Source organism: Corvus cornix, chromosome 8, assembly GCF_000738735.6.
Source record: "Corvus cornix cornix isolate S_Up_H32 chromosome 8, ASM73873v5, whole genome shotgun sequence".
NCBI lineage: Eukaryota > Metazoa > Chordata > Aves > Passeriformes > Corvidae > Corvus > Corvus cornix.
Genome location: NC_046338.1, coordinates 5,420,769 through 5,438,074, shown reverse-complemented (window position 1 = coordinate 5,438,074; position 17,306 = coordinate 5,420,769). Strand labels below are relative to the sequence as shown.

The following is a 17,306-nucleotide window of genomic DNA, read 5'->3' as shown; positions in this document are numbered from 1 at the left end:
GGCACAGCAGGAACAATCTTAGCTCAGGCATGGCACCAAAAATTCAGATAATTCTGCCACATGCTTTTTAAGGGCTTTTAGAAAAAAGCAGAATGCTCTCAAGATGCAGAATTCTCTAACAATACCGGGCACTCATTAAAAACTGTCATTTCAAAAAATATATGTTTGTACATAACATTTCTACAATAGACAACTCTACCAAGCATGGATCCTCAAATCTGGGTAAAATTGAAAAAATTTAATAAATGGTATATCCATTATTCACAGGAGCTGGGAATTATGTACAAGGGACTGTAACTGCTGTCATTGCTAATCTCTAATTAAAGATTTTATAGCTTTTCAGTAAGAGTCAGGTATTTAATTCATCTCCTCCAAAAGAGCAATTTCCACTTGAAATTACATGAATGGCTTAAAGAAAGATAATTATTTGGTAAAATTTGTGGCAAAGTGGACAGCAGCAATTATCTACTGATGGTGAAGACAAGAAGATGAATTATTACACCGTATTTTTCTGATACTGTCCCCAAAGCAACTTAAAAAAAAACAAAGTGTCTCAAAATTTATGTTTGTTTAAATCTGATAATGGATATTCTAAAGCAGGCAAAGGATGATTTGTGCATACCAACATTTGCATCACGGAGGGAGAGATCTGCTGTTGATTCATGGCTGCTTCAACGCTGGCAGGAGAGGCTGGTGGACTTGAGGAACTCTCCCAAGCTCTCAGGTTTAGGATTTGAGCTCTGCAGGGCTGAGGGGTGGAAGTCCTGAGCTCCACCTGTGCAGGTTTTCTGCCCCAAGTGCAAGCCCAGCTCCCCCAGCCCACAGGAACCAATCTCTGAGCTGGGCCATGGATAAGGAGGTCACAGAGTGCAGACAGGGTAGATTATGTTGGAACTCCCAGCTACCAGCATTGTCAGCATGTTAGGTTTGCTTAATTAGTATTTATTTTCAGGCTTAATTCTGTCTAAATTATTTATTTTGCCTGCCATCAACTGCTTACCAAATACCTGAATATTTCATACAGATCTTCCATCAAATGCCAGTCTTTAAAGTGTGGATTTGTGCCTGGAAGGACAAGTTTCCCATGGAAAGCTGCCCTCCAGGAAGGACAGCAAAAGAGATGGAGGTAAATGAAGATGACCTTGAAGCTCATTGCTCTGAAAAAATGACAGGCCTCCCATGGAGGGAATAATGCAGTGGAATTGCAGCCTCACTCCCAACAGTGGTTGTTGCTATGGTGATTGATACCGAAAAGCCCATCTAGATGGAGCCTGCAGAAGGAATAGTAATTCCTGATATTGTTCAAATCACTAATGGAGCTAAGGAGCCATCTCACGCACTCCTGCAAATTAATATTTGCATGTGCCCGCTGCCTTTGTCACACACTGCCCTCAAACACAAATCAGTCATTTTCCCATTCTCTGCAGCAGTATTTGCATAGTATTAGTTAATTATAACCCAGCAACCAGATGCCAAAGTCCCTGCTGACAAATAATAGTTGATTCAAAAATGTATGTGCTGATTTACAATGTATTTCCTGAGATTCATATATTCATTCCAAGTGGTTTAATTATCTGAAAACAGAATTAATTATGACCCCCAATTTACAGAGAGAAGCAGTCCATGTACAAAGGTATGTACACTCTGCACTGTCTTTAATTTTACGTATGTGCAATAAGGTTGCAACTCATACCTGCGGTCTCCTCAATTTTCCTTCAAGCCAGGAAAGGGTTAGGAAGTTTATCAGAGGTTCTTCTGGCTAAATGACTGTAAATGACCTCAAAATAAGAACAAGTGAATTCAGTGTAGAGGGTTAAAGGGTAAAATAAAGCATCTTGAAAGACAAAAATGGATGGTCAAAATACCAGAGGTAAATACTGTCCTGCTTTTGTGACAATCCAAGACACCCCATGGGGATCTCATGAGGATGAAGACATTATTATTACTCTTTTATATTCTAACTGGAATAGAATCAGCTGAATCAGATTGGAGATGTTTGGTACTAGCCAAAATTTAACTGGAAGAAAAAATAATGCTGTGATGTGTCTAGTGAGTATTTTTCCTGACTTTGAAAATTGGAGCCTGTACAGGACAAGCTCACTCCCATTCCCTTAGACATGACTTGCTTATTAAAATGGCAATTTTACAAATTATACCAGTTTAGCAAATCCCTCAGAAACATCTGATAATAGCCATTAAACTAACAGCTGCTCTCATCACACAAAATTCTGTATTTCTGAGGAATATATGAACGTTCAGCAAGCAGAACAGGGCATTACTGAGCTGGACTTCATCCTGGGACAGTGCACACAAATCCCACATTACTGCACACACTGAAACCTCTTGGATTCAGCAGGACTCTCTGTGGTTATCCATTTTCTGCACAGGATTCCTGTGCACAGCATTTTCTGCATGACCAGGATTTAATTTTGCCATTTCAGAGTTAAAATAAATCACAGACACTTTGCCAGGAAAAGCCAATCCATGGATGCCACCTTCCACCCATTGGGCAGATTCCCACTCTGTGCTCATCTGCTGTCACAGAGACACGACCTGCCTGTTTTCCCCCTTGTTTTCTGGTTCCTTATGTCCCACTCAGGAGAGAGGCTTCATCAGAATCCTAAAAGCTACACTCCAATCACACTGGCAAATGACAGCACAATTGGGTTTATTTTTAGAAAACGTGGGAAAGGCAAGGAATCCCAGCCCATGGCTCTACAGCCATGTCACTGGCCTGCCACTTTCTCTTTACCCTTACCTGTTCCTAAGCACAGGTATGGTACCAGTTTAACCAGTTGGAAAGCTAAGCCATTTCCCCATAATCAATCAAGTCATTTATAAGTTACTGCCATAACTAAGCAGGGCATCCTGGAGGTTGCTAACTCACAGGTTTGAACTCACCTGAGCAGTGAGGGACAAAGCAGAGCTCACACTGCAAGCAGTGAGCTCAGTACCCCATAAAACTTCCACTTCCACTAATTTACTTCGCTTGATGGGAACTGTCTGTAAGAGGAGCTATTGCTTCTAATTGCAGTTTGCTTCACTATTAAACATTCACTGCATTTGGAACATGCACTGTTAACTCTTCTGGAGCACAGGCAAAACAAGGCAAGGCTGAGAGCTTTGCGTTCTCAACCCCCCAGTTTACCCAACCATGTCTCACATTTCTCTAGGAACAGTGATCCAAAGTGAGCTTGAATGTAGGCTCAGTAACAATTAAAAAGGTGCTTTTGAAATAAAATGGTTTGCAAGACAACTGATCTGAAGGGAGAAGTACCTCAAAAAAGAAGCATTGGGGATGCAATGAGGCAATTGGCAGAATTTGGTGTAGCCCCATTCAAGGTTATGAACATAAGCACATCCTATAATGACCAAGTCCATAAACACAAGACCCCTGTGGTGATTTTGGGAGGGGAAGAAACTGACAGACTGCTCAGGAAACAACCAGACCCTGACTGTTTTCAGTTATGTGATAATTAGGGGGCACAGCTATTACATGATATAGACAACGTACCTATGTACCCACAATTCCAGAAAAGAATGGCAAGTGTTTCTGAAAAAACAGTATTAGATTTTCTACTCAAATGGAAAATTTAATCACTGAGTGGCACTCACTGCACTTAAACCTGTAAGGGTCGTGTGCTGACTGTGCTCACATTAACAGCAATGAGATTTCCATGGCATTAGGATTTGCCTTGCAGTTTCTGTGACTTGGGAATAGAAAGAAACACTTCCCTGGATTTGGCCTGAGATGAAGATTCACATGTTCAACATGAGCAATTATTTTAAAGTTATTGGAACAAGAAGAGTAATGAAGTGGTGTTTATTGTGAGCTAAACCTTTCTCAATACATTTATCAAACAAATTTCTTTGCAAAGTAAAAGCGAAGTTAATCCAACCATTATATCATCCTCTGTAGGAAAAGAGTGTATTTCAGCCACTAAGATGACTTTCAGATGTTGTTTTATCTGTTAATATGACTCATAAACCAACTCTTTTTTTTTTTTCTCTTGCATCAAACATGACATGGTCCTCTCCTGCGTAGGACTGTGCTGAGTTCAGGCTACTGATTTTGATTTAGCCTTCAGATCATATGCTCAGGAAGCAGAACTGTTAATTAGTGTAACACATATGTACTGGTGGCCACTGCAGGATGCAACTCCTACCCACATATCTGCCATCATAGCATCATCACCGGCACTGTCAGATACAGAAGATTTCCCTGAATAAAACTAAACAGATTCTTGCTTTTTGGATGAATAGGCTCAAAATTATAGCTGCGTTCTTATGAAGAAAGCACTTCAGGGACATGAAATACAATTGTATTTGGCAATAAGAGATGTAATTCCTTGACTATTCCAACTCTAGGAGCTCTAACTGTTGAAAGACAGACTACCCAAAAGATAAACATAATTACACGCCAATTTTTGCTCCTCTGTCAGTATGATGTGAGATTGGAAAGAAGAATCAGAGCCAGTGTCTCCAGCTGAAGTGCAGAAAGCGTGGCAGGACAAAGCTCGTGTGGGTGTGACAGGTTTCCTGCAGTCCAGCACTATTAAGCTTTAGTTTGAATTATCCACAAATCTTTGTATAAAAGCAGCTCTTTCACAGCCCTTTTCCAGAACCCTGTGAACAACGCCCCTTTGGGGTGTGAAGGATGTGTCTGTGTGAGGGGTGTGAGTGTGCTCGTGCTGTTCTTTGCATCTCCCCTTTTTCCCTCGCGCTCCTTCAGAGCTGCAGAAGTACCACTGCTGCATTGTCTTGTTTTCAGATTGTGTTTTCATCTACTCTGCTTTAGAGAATAAATTATTCATGAAACACTGATAAGAGAAGTGAGAAGAATCAGCACAGGGCCACCCCCAAAGCCCCACTCCATGCTGGAAGCTCCATCTGCAGATGTGCCAAATCTTCCTTCATAAAGCTAAGCTCAAGAGACAGCAGCAGGGAAAGCGAGGCCATTTTGCCCTCACCTTCTGCAGGTAGAGCCCTGGCACAGCTTGGGCCATGGCTTTAGGGTTTAATTCTGGATTGACACAATGACTGTCTTACCTCTAACTTAAGTTCACACGCTGTTTAATTATGTTTAATTACAACGAGCATCCAATATTAAACAAGCAAGTACCTTCACTTTTACTGTCAGCATACAGTTAAAAGTAACTCCCAATCTCTCTTTTTTCTTGCCATTTTGTTCTGAAGGAACTCAGGACAAATATGATTATGGGCTGAGATTTTTCCTAAATAACAATGGGGATTTTTCTGCAAATTACTACTGCTTTTGAAGGAGCTCTAATACTTTAAGCAGTGATAAAGTGGCAGCTGTACATGTTCAATTTCTGAGAGCCAGGGCATAATGCACAAGCATTAATCCCTCCAGCTGTCCAGTAATTAAACATCATGTAAAGCCCAGAGGATATCATTGCTGTGCTACCTTATCTTATTTATGAAGGACTTGCATTTGTTAAATCTAGCAATTCTTTTTCCCTTCTTGGAAATAATTGTAAATTCTTCCAGCATGGCAAGTGCAGTGAAGCTACAGCTACCCTCAGTAAAATGCCAGGAATTTCAGACCAGCCATGTTTCTTTTCATCACATACTAAAATAATAATGAATAATGATAGTGGATAAATATTTCCTTTACAGGCATGACCGTGATACTATGGGCTTTAACCCTGTTAAAATTGGTGGGTTTCTCAGGGAGAACACATGACAAAATCTGATCCTTTGGGTTTGATGTCCCTCTGAGCTGACTGAGGGACAGCACATCACTGTGCACTTGGCCTTTAATGAAGGCAGTGAACAGAACTAACTTTGACAAAAGCACACATTCATCAAACTGCAATGAAAGATAAAATCAGTGCTGCATTATCACCAAGTTAAAAGGTCTCAGTAGGATCAGTGGAGATCTGGAATGGACTGGATCAGTATGGTCAAATCCCAATAGGGAGCACTGGAAGTGTGACTCAGATGCAAAACACAGGTACCTTTTACTGCACAAAGAAGAAAACAGTGCTGAGACAACTGATGCTCTTTGTAGTTATAGGACAATGATAAAAGATGATAAAACACTTTTAACTGTCGACAGAAAGGTCACTTCATGTGTGTGTAGGTGCAGGAGCAGAGTGGGGGAAGGTGGCTTTAAATCAGGTTTGCAATTTCCCCCCTTCAGCTGGTTCAGCACCAGGTGGATCTGCTGGAGGGATGAACAGCTTTAGCCTGCTTTAAATTCTGCCTTCAGCCAGTGGTTCTCAGGTGACCTGAGGGCTGTTGAGCAGGCACTGGAAGGAGTTAACTCAAAGTTTTCTGCACTTGGACCTTCCAAGAAAAGGACCCATCATTTGGAGGGACTGCTGCTTTTTTATGGAGAATAACACATGAGCCTGGAGCTTTGCCAGGAGAAGTGGGAAGTTGCCACCTGAAGATCTTGTAAATGATCTATGTACACCATGGAAACGTGAAGGCTGTGAGCTGCCATGGCAGGGACACATGGTTACAGCTGAGCACACCTGTGCTTACTGTGGTTTCCCTTATGAATTTAAAAATCCTTTATCCAGTTTGTTCACTTTTAATCTGGCATATCATCATATAATAAGGCTCAAAATCTAGAACTAATTGGGAGATATGTGGTCAGCAATGAAAAGCCTGAAGACCAGGGTCCAAAAGAAGATACTCTGGGTAACAAGGCTATCACTGTCATGAGACTCCTGCAGGAATTCCTGGCTCTCTCCTCAGCCAACTGCACAAGGTCATGGTATGTCCATTGCCTGCAAAAGTTCCCATGGATCACTGTCTCTGTGCTGTAGTTTTGCAGAATAAACCATGGTATGGGTAAATAGCTTATTCTGCTATCAATATATTAATGAATACATCATTTCACTGCATCTGACTGTTGGGAAAGGGAAAAATTGTGCACTTCCACCTCCTCATCTGAAAGACACAATTTCCATGTTGAGTGTAAGCAGTGGTTCAGGTGAGAACCAGTGGCACAGACAGAAGAGATGGGGCCAGAGCCTTGAGCATCTCTTTTGAGTATCCCAGTGCCCTGTCAGAGGGAACATTAAAGGGGTTCAGTGCCATTTCAGCTGGTACAGGATCACAGCTCTTCTGTTCTAAAGCCATTCTCAAGTGCTCTCTGCATTCCTGAGCAGCTGACAAAACACTGTTACTGTCTCTCTGAGCAGAGATTTAACGACTTCTGCAGTAGTTAGCCAAGTCCAGACTGACCCCAAGTTGTGTTGCTTTAATTACAGCCTCTCATATTTAGTTTCTCTTTTAGTCTCAGTAAACACATTCCTAAGCTTGTCCAATCCATTGTGACAAAGTTTGGGTGCAATGGGAGCAGAAAACCTTCACCAGGGAAATAAGGAGGCTGCCAGCACCTCCAAGCCAGCAAATTCAAGACTGCTAACCCTGACCTATGACTACAACACACCTGGTATTGCAAAGAATCAAATTACTTCTGCTCCAAAAACTGAAAAATAAGATTTTTCTTTTTATATAGTTTTATTTTTTAAAGGCAGATATTTGCATTTTCAAAAATTGTTTGTGCACTGGAAGTCAGTAGTGTTCCTAAAGCCTGTCTGCTGGAAGTCAATTATTCAGGCAGATGGGCACTTAACTACCCACGTGCAAGGATTACTACCTGCAATTAATCCCTGGTACAACTACAGCCTGTGCAGACACAAATCTGCATCCCTAATCACTGGTGCTTTATCCACTGCAGGTGGAAGAATTTTCAATTTCCGTGGCTTCCTTGACAAGTTCTTCCACAGGGTGAAAATCACACCATTTTGTTTCCTTGTTCAGATTCTCTACTTTTGTCCCTGAGTCTCTGAACAGCTGCTTTCTCCCCCCAGCTGGCTGTGCCAATGTCTGCACTGGATACATTTCACATGGATTCAAAAAGCAATGATATCATTCTGAGAGGAAAAATCCAGCAATATATGGTCCTATATATAAGGTCCAGAGCAGTAGCTGGAAAGCAAACTGCTGGAGGAGGAAGCACCATAATACATGTACACTATTCCTACAGATTTGGATGATTCTATACCATAACCATTACTGTCCTCTCCTGCAGGAGATCCTCCCTTAACTTGGGCTGTGACCATTCTGACACAGGGACAGGTCCTTGCACAGCCTCAGCACAACCAAACTTTGCTCCTGGATACCAGCACAATCTTGTTACTGGTACAAATTACCAATGCAGAAATGCAGGCATAAATAAGGTTCATAAACTCTGTATTAAATCCTCTTGAAGAATTATAAATCTAAGAGCCAGTTATTCCTATCAAAAAATAAGAATATACACAGCTAAAATATTTTTGAAGTGTCACATGAGGTTGCAGTAATAGCTTTGTTAACATGGATTTAGAAAGAGCTTAGGGGTTTTTCTTCTGGATGCCCTCACTCACACCATCTTCAAGTCATCATCCATTTGTTTATTGCACATGCAGGCTCCCACCACAGAAATTATTCTGAGCACAAATAAATCCCCTTCCAAACATCTATCCAGCAAGATGTGTTATTTATAGACAAGTTGGTCAGCTCTGTGAGAAGTGATGCTCTGCTCCAAGGGGCTGTGGCTGACAGGCAGTGCTGAAGCTTCGCAATGAGAATAAAAACATGAGTGCAGAGATAAAATTAACAAAACAAAGAGAAGAAGGGGTCTGAAGTGGTCAGGATACTGTGTGCTGCTGAGATAAGAGGAAACAGAGAAAGGAGGATCCTAAACAGAGAAGAAATGGGAATGTTAACAGAGTATCAGTGGATAGGTTTAGTGAGGTTTATCAGATTTGGATAAGAGAGAGGATAGCTATCAATCCCCCACAAGCTCCCAGCTGAAACAGCTCACACAATTGTTCTCATCCATGAGGAAAAGACCTTCATTTGACAGGCAACCTCCCTGAAAGTGCTCCCACTACAGCCATTCAGCAGTGCCTCCTGTTTCCCTCTCAAAGTGAGTTTTGACCTCTGAAAGATGCTGAGTTGAGATCTTAGGACTGAAAGCTTTTGATGTTTGCACCCACCCAGGATGCTCCGAGTTTGCCTGTCAGTGCCTTTTCCCGTGGTCCTTGTGCCAGGGAATGGCCCATCCCACATCCAGACTCAGCAGAGATTTCCAGTGTGGGGGGAAAGCAGTCATTAGGAACTGGTTGAAAGCTACTAATTCATTTCTCACAAGTTACCCAACAACCATCAGAATGGTAATTTGTCCTTGGATTAAATCTCCATTTTTAAGAACCTGCACATGCACTAAAACTGGAAGATCAGTAAGAGTAGAGATGCTGAAACCTCCAGAAGAGAAACACTCAGCTATTTCCAAACTCATTAATAGCATCATTATGCTGAAATTATGTGGCATTCAGAACATATTTACACTCATTTTGGGGGTTAGTAAAAAAAAGTTCAGAGCAATTTCAAGTAGATTTTTATTGTAACTAAAAGACTCTGTGAGACCACTCCCACTGGTGTGAGCAGCAGCAGCAGCATTAAATCAAGGGAGGCAGCCACCAGTGTAAAAATTGTTCTAATTTCACTCACTCATATCAGGAAAACAGCAATTACAATTATCTCCTGAATTTGTCTCTGATTCAAGCCTCTCATTCCAAAAAAAAAAAAAAAGCTGAAGAGAAAAGACTTAAGAGTTTCACACAGAAAATAAATAAAAGGAAAAAGAAAAAAAGGACTAAGAAAAAATACTTTTAAAAAGAGAGCTAAATAGTGGAACAAGTTGCTCACAAAGTAAAAGCTTTGATAATGTTTTGTTTGATAAAGCTGACTGCAAAGAAATAAACTTATCCAAAGCATTCTACTCAGAACCACAAAATGTTCATGTAAAACGTATTTTGCCATACAACTTCAAAGAAAATATACAATGTGGATTATGAACTGGGTAGGTATTAGAGCCCAAAATCCAATTTTCAAATGAAAAAACTTCAATTTGTACTTGAATGTAATCATTCAACCCTTTCACCAGTAATTTGGAAGTAAAAATAACATTGCTGATATCACATCCAACACTAGAAATATTCAGGGTTGAGTGAATACATAGAACTCAGAGAGCTTCTTAACAGCCTGGGATCATTTGTACACAAAGAACTTAATAAGAACAGTATTAGATATTAGAAAGGTGGTTTTACTTCTGCACAGACTGGCAAGACTGACATTCCCTAAATTCTGGTGGTCTGTATAAAAACAAAGTTGGAAAACCAACTGGAATACTAAAGGGAGTCACAAGAATGAGTCAAGCATTCATTCAAAAGAAAATATTTGACAACAAGAAGCATAAAGAGCTAAGATGTTTGGTCTATCAAAAAGGCAGCCTGAGAAATGGCTTGATCACACAGTGTAGGAGTTTTCACAGACTGAAAACACTGTTAAAGAGCTCTTTCATTCAGCACAGAAAGGCCTAATAAAAGGCAATGGCCATTTAGGGACTGAATTTAGAACAGTTATGGGTACAGAGTATATAATTCTCTCTGTGTCCAGTGAAACCAACAAGCTATCAATGTCCAGACCTATCTACTCTACCTCAGCAGAAGCCAGCCTGAGTGTGTCCACACTCTGCAGGGACAAGGACACAGCAGGGACCTGCTGAGCTACCACAGAGGAAGGTTTGAACCTTATTTAAGTCCTTTTCACATCACCTGGGTGTTAACCCTAATAATAATACTTAATTCTCCATATAAAGAATACTTAATTCTTCATAGAGTTCACTCATTCTCCAGCCAGACCCAACTGGAGAATCCTTCTTTCCTCTCTGTTTTCAAAGTCACCACTCAGCACTGCAAATTGAGTGAATAAGTTTGTTGGCAGGAAAAGTCATCCCTTTCCATGCAATTTGTAACAGTCACTCTAGGACTTTTATAATCCTAAATGGAGATGTTGCATACGTATTAACTCACCAGGAGTGCAACCAGCCTCATCAATACCACTTTCACAATCCTTCTGCCCATCACATCTCCAGGATGACGGGATGCATTTGTTGCTTAAGTCTCCACAGCTAATTTTTTCAGATGGACACACTTGTTTGGCTGGAAGAAAAAAACCAAAGAAATAAACAGAAGTTAAACATATTTCTAAACACTTCTAACATTGTTTACACTATTAAAGTTACTTTTACTTTGAATGGCTCAATCCTCAGACATATTGGAATGAAATTCCAAATCAATCTGCTGCCTCTTAAATCAGGTCTCCCTGCACAGGCTGCCCTGCGAACAAGGCCCTTCCTGTCCCTGCAGCCTGTGCCTGCCCAGCTAACCCCTTTCAGGAACATGCAAATAAATCAAATACCACCCCTCACTCTTAGTTTCAAGCCTAACTCAACTGATGTGAACTGAGAAAGTTGTTTCAACAGACCACCAGGGATTCCAGCTAAGAACTTGGGGCTGGTTGTTACGGGAAGGGATGGCACTACTCGGAGTGAGGGATGCTCAGTGCGGCACCAGCACTGCCTGCTCTGCCTCCCTGCCCAACACACTGACCTGGAGCTGTTCAATCACTGCCCCCCTGCACACAGCACAGCAGCTCTGCACAAACCACCTCCAACTAAGCCAGCAAAAACTATTTCCCTGATTTTAGTACAAGGGTGTACTTCTATGTTTGGTAATGCAAGGCAATTTCTAAATGTAATGATCTAGGCAGATTGTGGTCAGCAAAGCTGAGGAAAAAGCAGCAAGGACAAGCAGGAACTTGCACATATTTAACAAATTGAGCTGTAACAGCGCAAATTGAAGGCAACTGTGATGTCAGACACGGAGACACAGGAGGACCTGCAGAAGCAAAAACCCCAGTACAGGCAAGAACACAGCTATGAAAAAGAATGTGCCAGATTTATCTGGAACCAAGTAAGCTGTGAAGCTCATTCTCTCATAACTAGTTTGCATTGCTAAAATTCCTAATTTTTTTTTCCTTCATACTAGCGTAAAGAGCAACAGATCTACATTTATTGTGACAAGGCTGCTGAAATGCAAAATGTTCCACAGTTTAAACAATTGTTTAGCATTCTGGAATCATCATCCAGTTTGGCAGGATTTGCTTATTAAACAGACCAATCACTCTCTTCAAAAAATTATGTGTTTTCAAATAGTTCTTCCATTGGTATTAATGAGAATAATGCTGTGTATGGCTGCAGGGCTACTGAACAGGAAGGAACCCAGATTCTGAATTAAAACTTTCACATTACCCTGCGCTGCTAAAGGTATTTACACAAAGTCCATCAGCTTCCCAAGTGCTGAGTGAGAGAGGATGAAAATTATACCTCCCTTTCCAGCTACACAAGGAGGCTGCAAAAGGGCATCTTACAGCCCCAAAGCATCAATCAGCCACTTGGAGAGCAGTGCCATTTAATCCCTGGATTTCTCTGTCTTAGCGCCTTGAAGTGTTATACGAAGCAGTTTCGAGAAGCTGTGGGCAACCAATACATCAAGAAAAATTAGGTCCTGCCACAGACAGACAGTTAATAACAGATGTAATGAAGTTTTATAACCCTGAGGCATGACAGCATTTCTGTTGAAATTTGCTCGCTGCATACCTAAATAACATTTATGAATGTTGCCTGATTAAAGGGGGGAGGAAGAAAGGGATCCTTACTTAGGCTTCTGGATTATTTTTCCAGCAAATCAGTAATAAAAAACATGGGAAAGGCTCCCCAACAAGACTCCACCAGGATCAGTGTATCTGCCAACTCAGGCCAGGTCCTGGGTCCCAGTCCCTCTAAGCTGCAGGTTTTGTACTGCACAACTGCAGAACAAATATACAAAACTGCAGTACAAATGGCTTACTGGGAAAACTGGGTTACCAAAAATGTCATGGAGACATTTGTTAACCAGGTTATTGGTCCACATCCCCCAAAAATTGCTCTAGTTCTTGCTCTGGTTATGGTGATGGGAAGGAGAATTTGTTTCAATGCCAAGTAGGACCAGGTCTTCCATCCCCATTGTAAATCTCCATTGAAAACCAAGTGGGTCAAGACAGGTGGGAACATGTTCCATACACCTGATTTTGAAGAAGGTGAAATGTAATCATAAAATGGTATCATCACACAGTGGGATCATTAACCAGCAAAAAGGTTACTTATTGGTCACAGTTTTAAGTATGGGCATTACTTTTGCTTGGCTGCTGCGGGCAGACGCTTAATAGCTTTGGGAAGCTGAAAGGTTTGGAAAAGTATGAACAGAAGGCTCCTATTTATGGAAAGCAATCTCTGTGTTAATCATCTCCCTGACAGAATAATTACAGGCATTTAAAATATGTAAATCAAAGCTTGAACTTTCAGGGATACAGCAAGAGAAGCTGCTGTTGGTCACAGTTCATCAAATCTCTGTGTTCCAGTGGTTTCTGCACCTAAGCAATGGTTACATGGAAGCCAATGACTTGTAAGCACTGGCAGGTAACAGAGAGGGGATCTTGCACAAAACTCAAAGCAACACTTTGGTGAAAACACACCTGCATTTCCAGCAAGTTGGGTGTTTTCCTCCCCTCTCCCCCCAGGAGGCTGCAGATGCAAGTGGAGTCTGTGTTGTTGTCCACACTATGACAGGCTTTCAGCAACTGCAGTCCAGGCTAACATTTGCTTCTGTGCACGGCTTACACACACCCAGGCCTCTTGCGCTGACGTGACCAAAATGTTTTACTTCCTCCTTCCCTCTTTGTGCAGCCAGAAAGGAAAGGGTTAGTGCTGTGTGTGATGGTGAGTGCTCCTGCCCTGGATGCATTCTGGACCAATGCAAGTTATAGCAAGATCTGCCTTTTTAGAAAAGCACCATTAAACAACTTGGTTGAAATGTCAGACACATCAAGACCAATTTATCACAATGAACTGCAAATGCCAAGGATGGACAACAATGGTTTATTTATAAGGAGACAAGAGCAAAGAAGACAAGAAGGTTCCATTTACTCACTACTGCCAATGGTACATTCTTCTTTCTCTTTATGGGAGGCTACAAAGTCTTTCAGAGAACCATAGAGCCTAACTGGCGCCCCACTGTTTGCTTCCTCTTGTGCCACTGCTGTGCTTTTCAGGCTCCGGACATCATGTATATTCAAGAAAGCCCAAGAAAACAAAATTGATTTACTTTCAGAAGACCATTTGTCAGGTTCTCACCAAACAGGTACTCTAAGAGCATACACAAAATGCAATTAAGCAGCTTCTACTGGTGGGAAACCCACAAGACTTTTCATCAGCAGATTGAAAAGAACGCCCTTTGTGGAAATACATCATCTTACAGGTCTGAACAGCTCCTCTATCTCTGCTGAAATAACTTCCCATCCTCTCCAGACTGCCCCTTGTGTTTTTTCCAGGTTCTTCAGAAGAAAAACTTCAACCCAAATATTTTCTTTCTACAACAGAGAAAATGCAAAACTAAAATGGTTTAATTATTTTCTGCCATGCCAATAAACTGCTCCTGCAAATATTTCCACTCCTTTTAGTATGGAACTTAAAATTCCTACCTTCCTCCAGCAATGGTTTAGTTGCCAGCTTTTTTTTTTAAAGAATGCTTTTTAACAAGGACCTCCCCTCCTCAAACACTGCCCTTAAATCTTCTTTTGTCACAGCTGGCAGAACTGCCTCAGAGATGCCTCAAAACCAAAATAAGTGTTCATACCTGCCCAAGTACAGGACTAGAATTCAGTTTGTTTCCAGACAAAACAAGCCACACTGGTAAATGAGCAACTGTTCTGTAGAGAGGAAGGGAGCTGACAGGCAGAGATTGCTCAGGGAAATTCAGAAGTTCTCAGTCACTGAAGATTCATGATTCAGAAAAACATCTCAGTCACAAGTTTGCATATACAGTTCTTTATATATATGTGTGTGTGTGTGTATGAATGTATATCCCAGTCTACACTCACTACTGGCTTACAACTTAAACTTTCCCATTGAATTATTTAAGGTGCATAAGAAACACAGTTTGAAATCCCTCTTCTGACTTTAAATATTGTCACAGCTGAAGGTGTGTCTGACTGGTACTTTCCTTCCCTTGCCTCTTCTCTCAGCTGAGGGTGGGTGTGAGAAACACTGGCCCCTACCCCATTCACCACCAGTTCACTGTAGCTCAGGACAGGTTGCTGTTTCTTTAGTTTACTTCACTTAACCCTTCAAGTTTACTTCACAACCCTTTAACACATCAGACTCTAGGTGTGATTTTATAAGGTGTGTTATTTCATATTTGTTATACTTTATTTCCCTGATGCCTTCCTTGTGCCAAATTACGATCAGAAGTGTTTGTGTGGGGACAGCAACAACCATGGTGGATGATTCCTATGTCCTGGGAATTTCTTTGGCCCTGGTACACAGAGCACAGGGACTTGAGTCCCTGAACCCACAGCTTTCGCTGGGTGCCTGAGTTTGGATCTGTGCATCAGCAATACACAAAGACAGAACACATTATGGGGAATGCTAATCAAAGTATTGCTCCCACTAAGGTTAGGAGCTGCACTGAACTCCCCTTCTGTCATGTAAAGCAACACAGTACAAGCATCAGCCTGCTGGGATGGCAAGACTTACACAAACTTGTAACTCCTACAAAAGCTGATGCAACTCATCCAGTAGCAGCACTTGGGTTGCTCCCCATATCTGCAGTACACATACACTTGAGATCTCTGAGAAAATACAGGCAACTCTACCATTTCAGCTGAAACCAGCCCAGTCCAAAACAAATGTCATGATTAGTGGCTTAAGTGAATTAAGATTACAGCAGTGAGACTTGGAATGAGACCAGCCCACCACCAATGACGCCTTTGTTGACAGAAGCAGCCGCCCCATCCATCTGCTCTCACAGAAAGGTCTGTTCTGGTCAAACTGGGGCATGCTGGCAACACCGATTCCCAGGGCCTGGGAGCTCGAACTGTTGCTACCTGACTACATTTGTGAGTGTGTAAATGCCATAACCTTTGTGGCAGCATGCAGAAGCACAGAAATAGTGAAAAAACTATTCCTCCTGCACAAAAAGATAATTAACTTATGGGCGCTGCCTTTAATCTTCTAACATAAATGAAGCAACTCAAAAAAGGCAGATTAGGAAAGGCTACTAAGGAACTATACTGTAAAATGTCAGGAACAGTATTAGCAACTGATACACCTGATAAATAGATTCAATGGAGTGATTTGTTTGATGGTGACTTATGTTTAGAAGTTCCCAGGGGAACAGAAGAGGATTTGCACAGATTTCCCTCCATTGCACTGCATAGTACAGCCCTTATTAACTCCATTCTTGTGTGCTTGTAAGAAGGGCTCCTTTACAACACCATATATTAGGAGTCTTTGATGAGTCTCCAACTCCTCTACCTTGAAACTGGAGGGAGAAAATAAGCTTAGCACACAAAGGGTTCAGCTTGTCTAAAATAATAGATAGCAGGTACCTCACTTTTGTGCAGATTATCACATTAGTGATTACCACCTCTGACATCAGAGTGAAATAATCAGGAATTCAAAATCCCAGGATTAATCCTAATTACTGAAATAGAGACTCACTGTCAGAGTAACAGCAAGGTAATTTCCACAGGAAAAGTGTGTTCCAAAAGCACAGACACTACGAACAACCTCAAGTAAGAAAATGATTCTCTGGTACTGTGCCAATTTTAACAGGTAATATAAACTGTATTTGAGCACAGTACAAGGAGGTAAGAGATCTCTAGCAGGCTGGAAAGACAAATGACATCAGGTTTTAGGTAAGCTCTGTGTCTCACAACATGAGTCACCAGCATGGGTCAGGAGGGGTTTCTTTACCCAGGTGTTCAGAGCTATCCTGGCACACTTGGAATACTGAATACTGTCAGCCCAGGACAGCAAGCTGGACAGAAAGGACTGCTACTCTTGGGCTTCCAGTGCACCATTTTGTCTCCAATTACTGTTTGCTATGTCTTACTCATCCAGTTCAAAAACCAAAACCACCATCAAACTTGGCTACAAAAAGCATTTCCTTCCCTCAGTCTGACTGGCAGGACTTCAGCTGATTTTATATTCCTGTAAACAGAGCAAATGCTCTTTTGCTGCGATCATCTGAGCACATCTCACCTAATTCATCTCACAGCTTCTCCAGATACTGTTTCCATGGCACGTCTGTTCTCTACCTGATGTGCCCAACAGGCCCTGCTGCTGAGAAATAAAGTCCTTAAACTTGAGTCAGCTTGCTTGTTTTGGGTAAATCCAAGTCTAGGTCAATGGCCCATGGTAAAGAGGAGGTCAAGCTGGATGATTACATGATCCTCCTTGGTCTCAAACGGCAGGAAAATTGATACTTTCAGTAGGAATCAGGAAGTTTTCTAATTGCCTTTAAACTATCCCTCATGGTCATACTTCTGAAATTTCA

The 17,306-nt window shown here is 41.5% G+C and overlaps 1 protein-coding gene across 3 annotated transcripts in view; it reads right to left on the bottom strand.

Annotated features, from left to right (window-relative positions):
- The window catches only part of LRP8 (LDL receptor related protein 8), a 174,218-nt gene that overhangs the window by 28,172 nt on the left and 128,740 nt on the right, over nt 1-17,306 (bottom strand). For all 3 annotated transcript variants that reach the window (XM_039556172.1, XM_039556171.1, XM_010408814.4), the window contains one exon: nt 10,902-11,030. In XM_039556172.1, the coding sequence (XP_039412106.1) occupies nt 10,902-11,030 (129 nt within the window). The remainder of the gene's footprint in view (nt 1-10,901; nt 11,031-17,306) is intronic.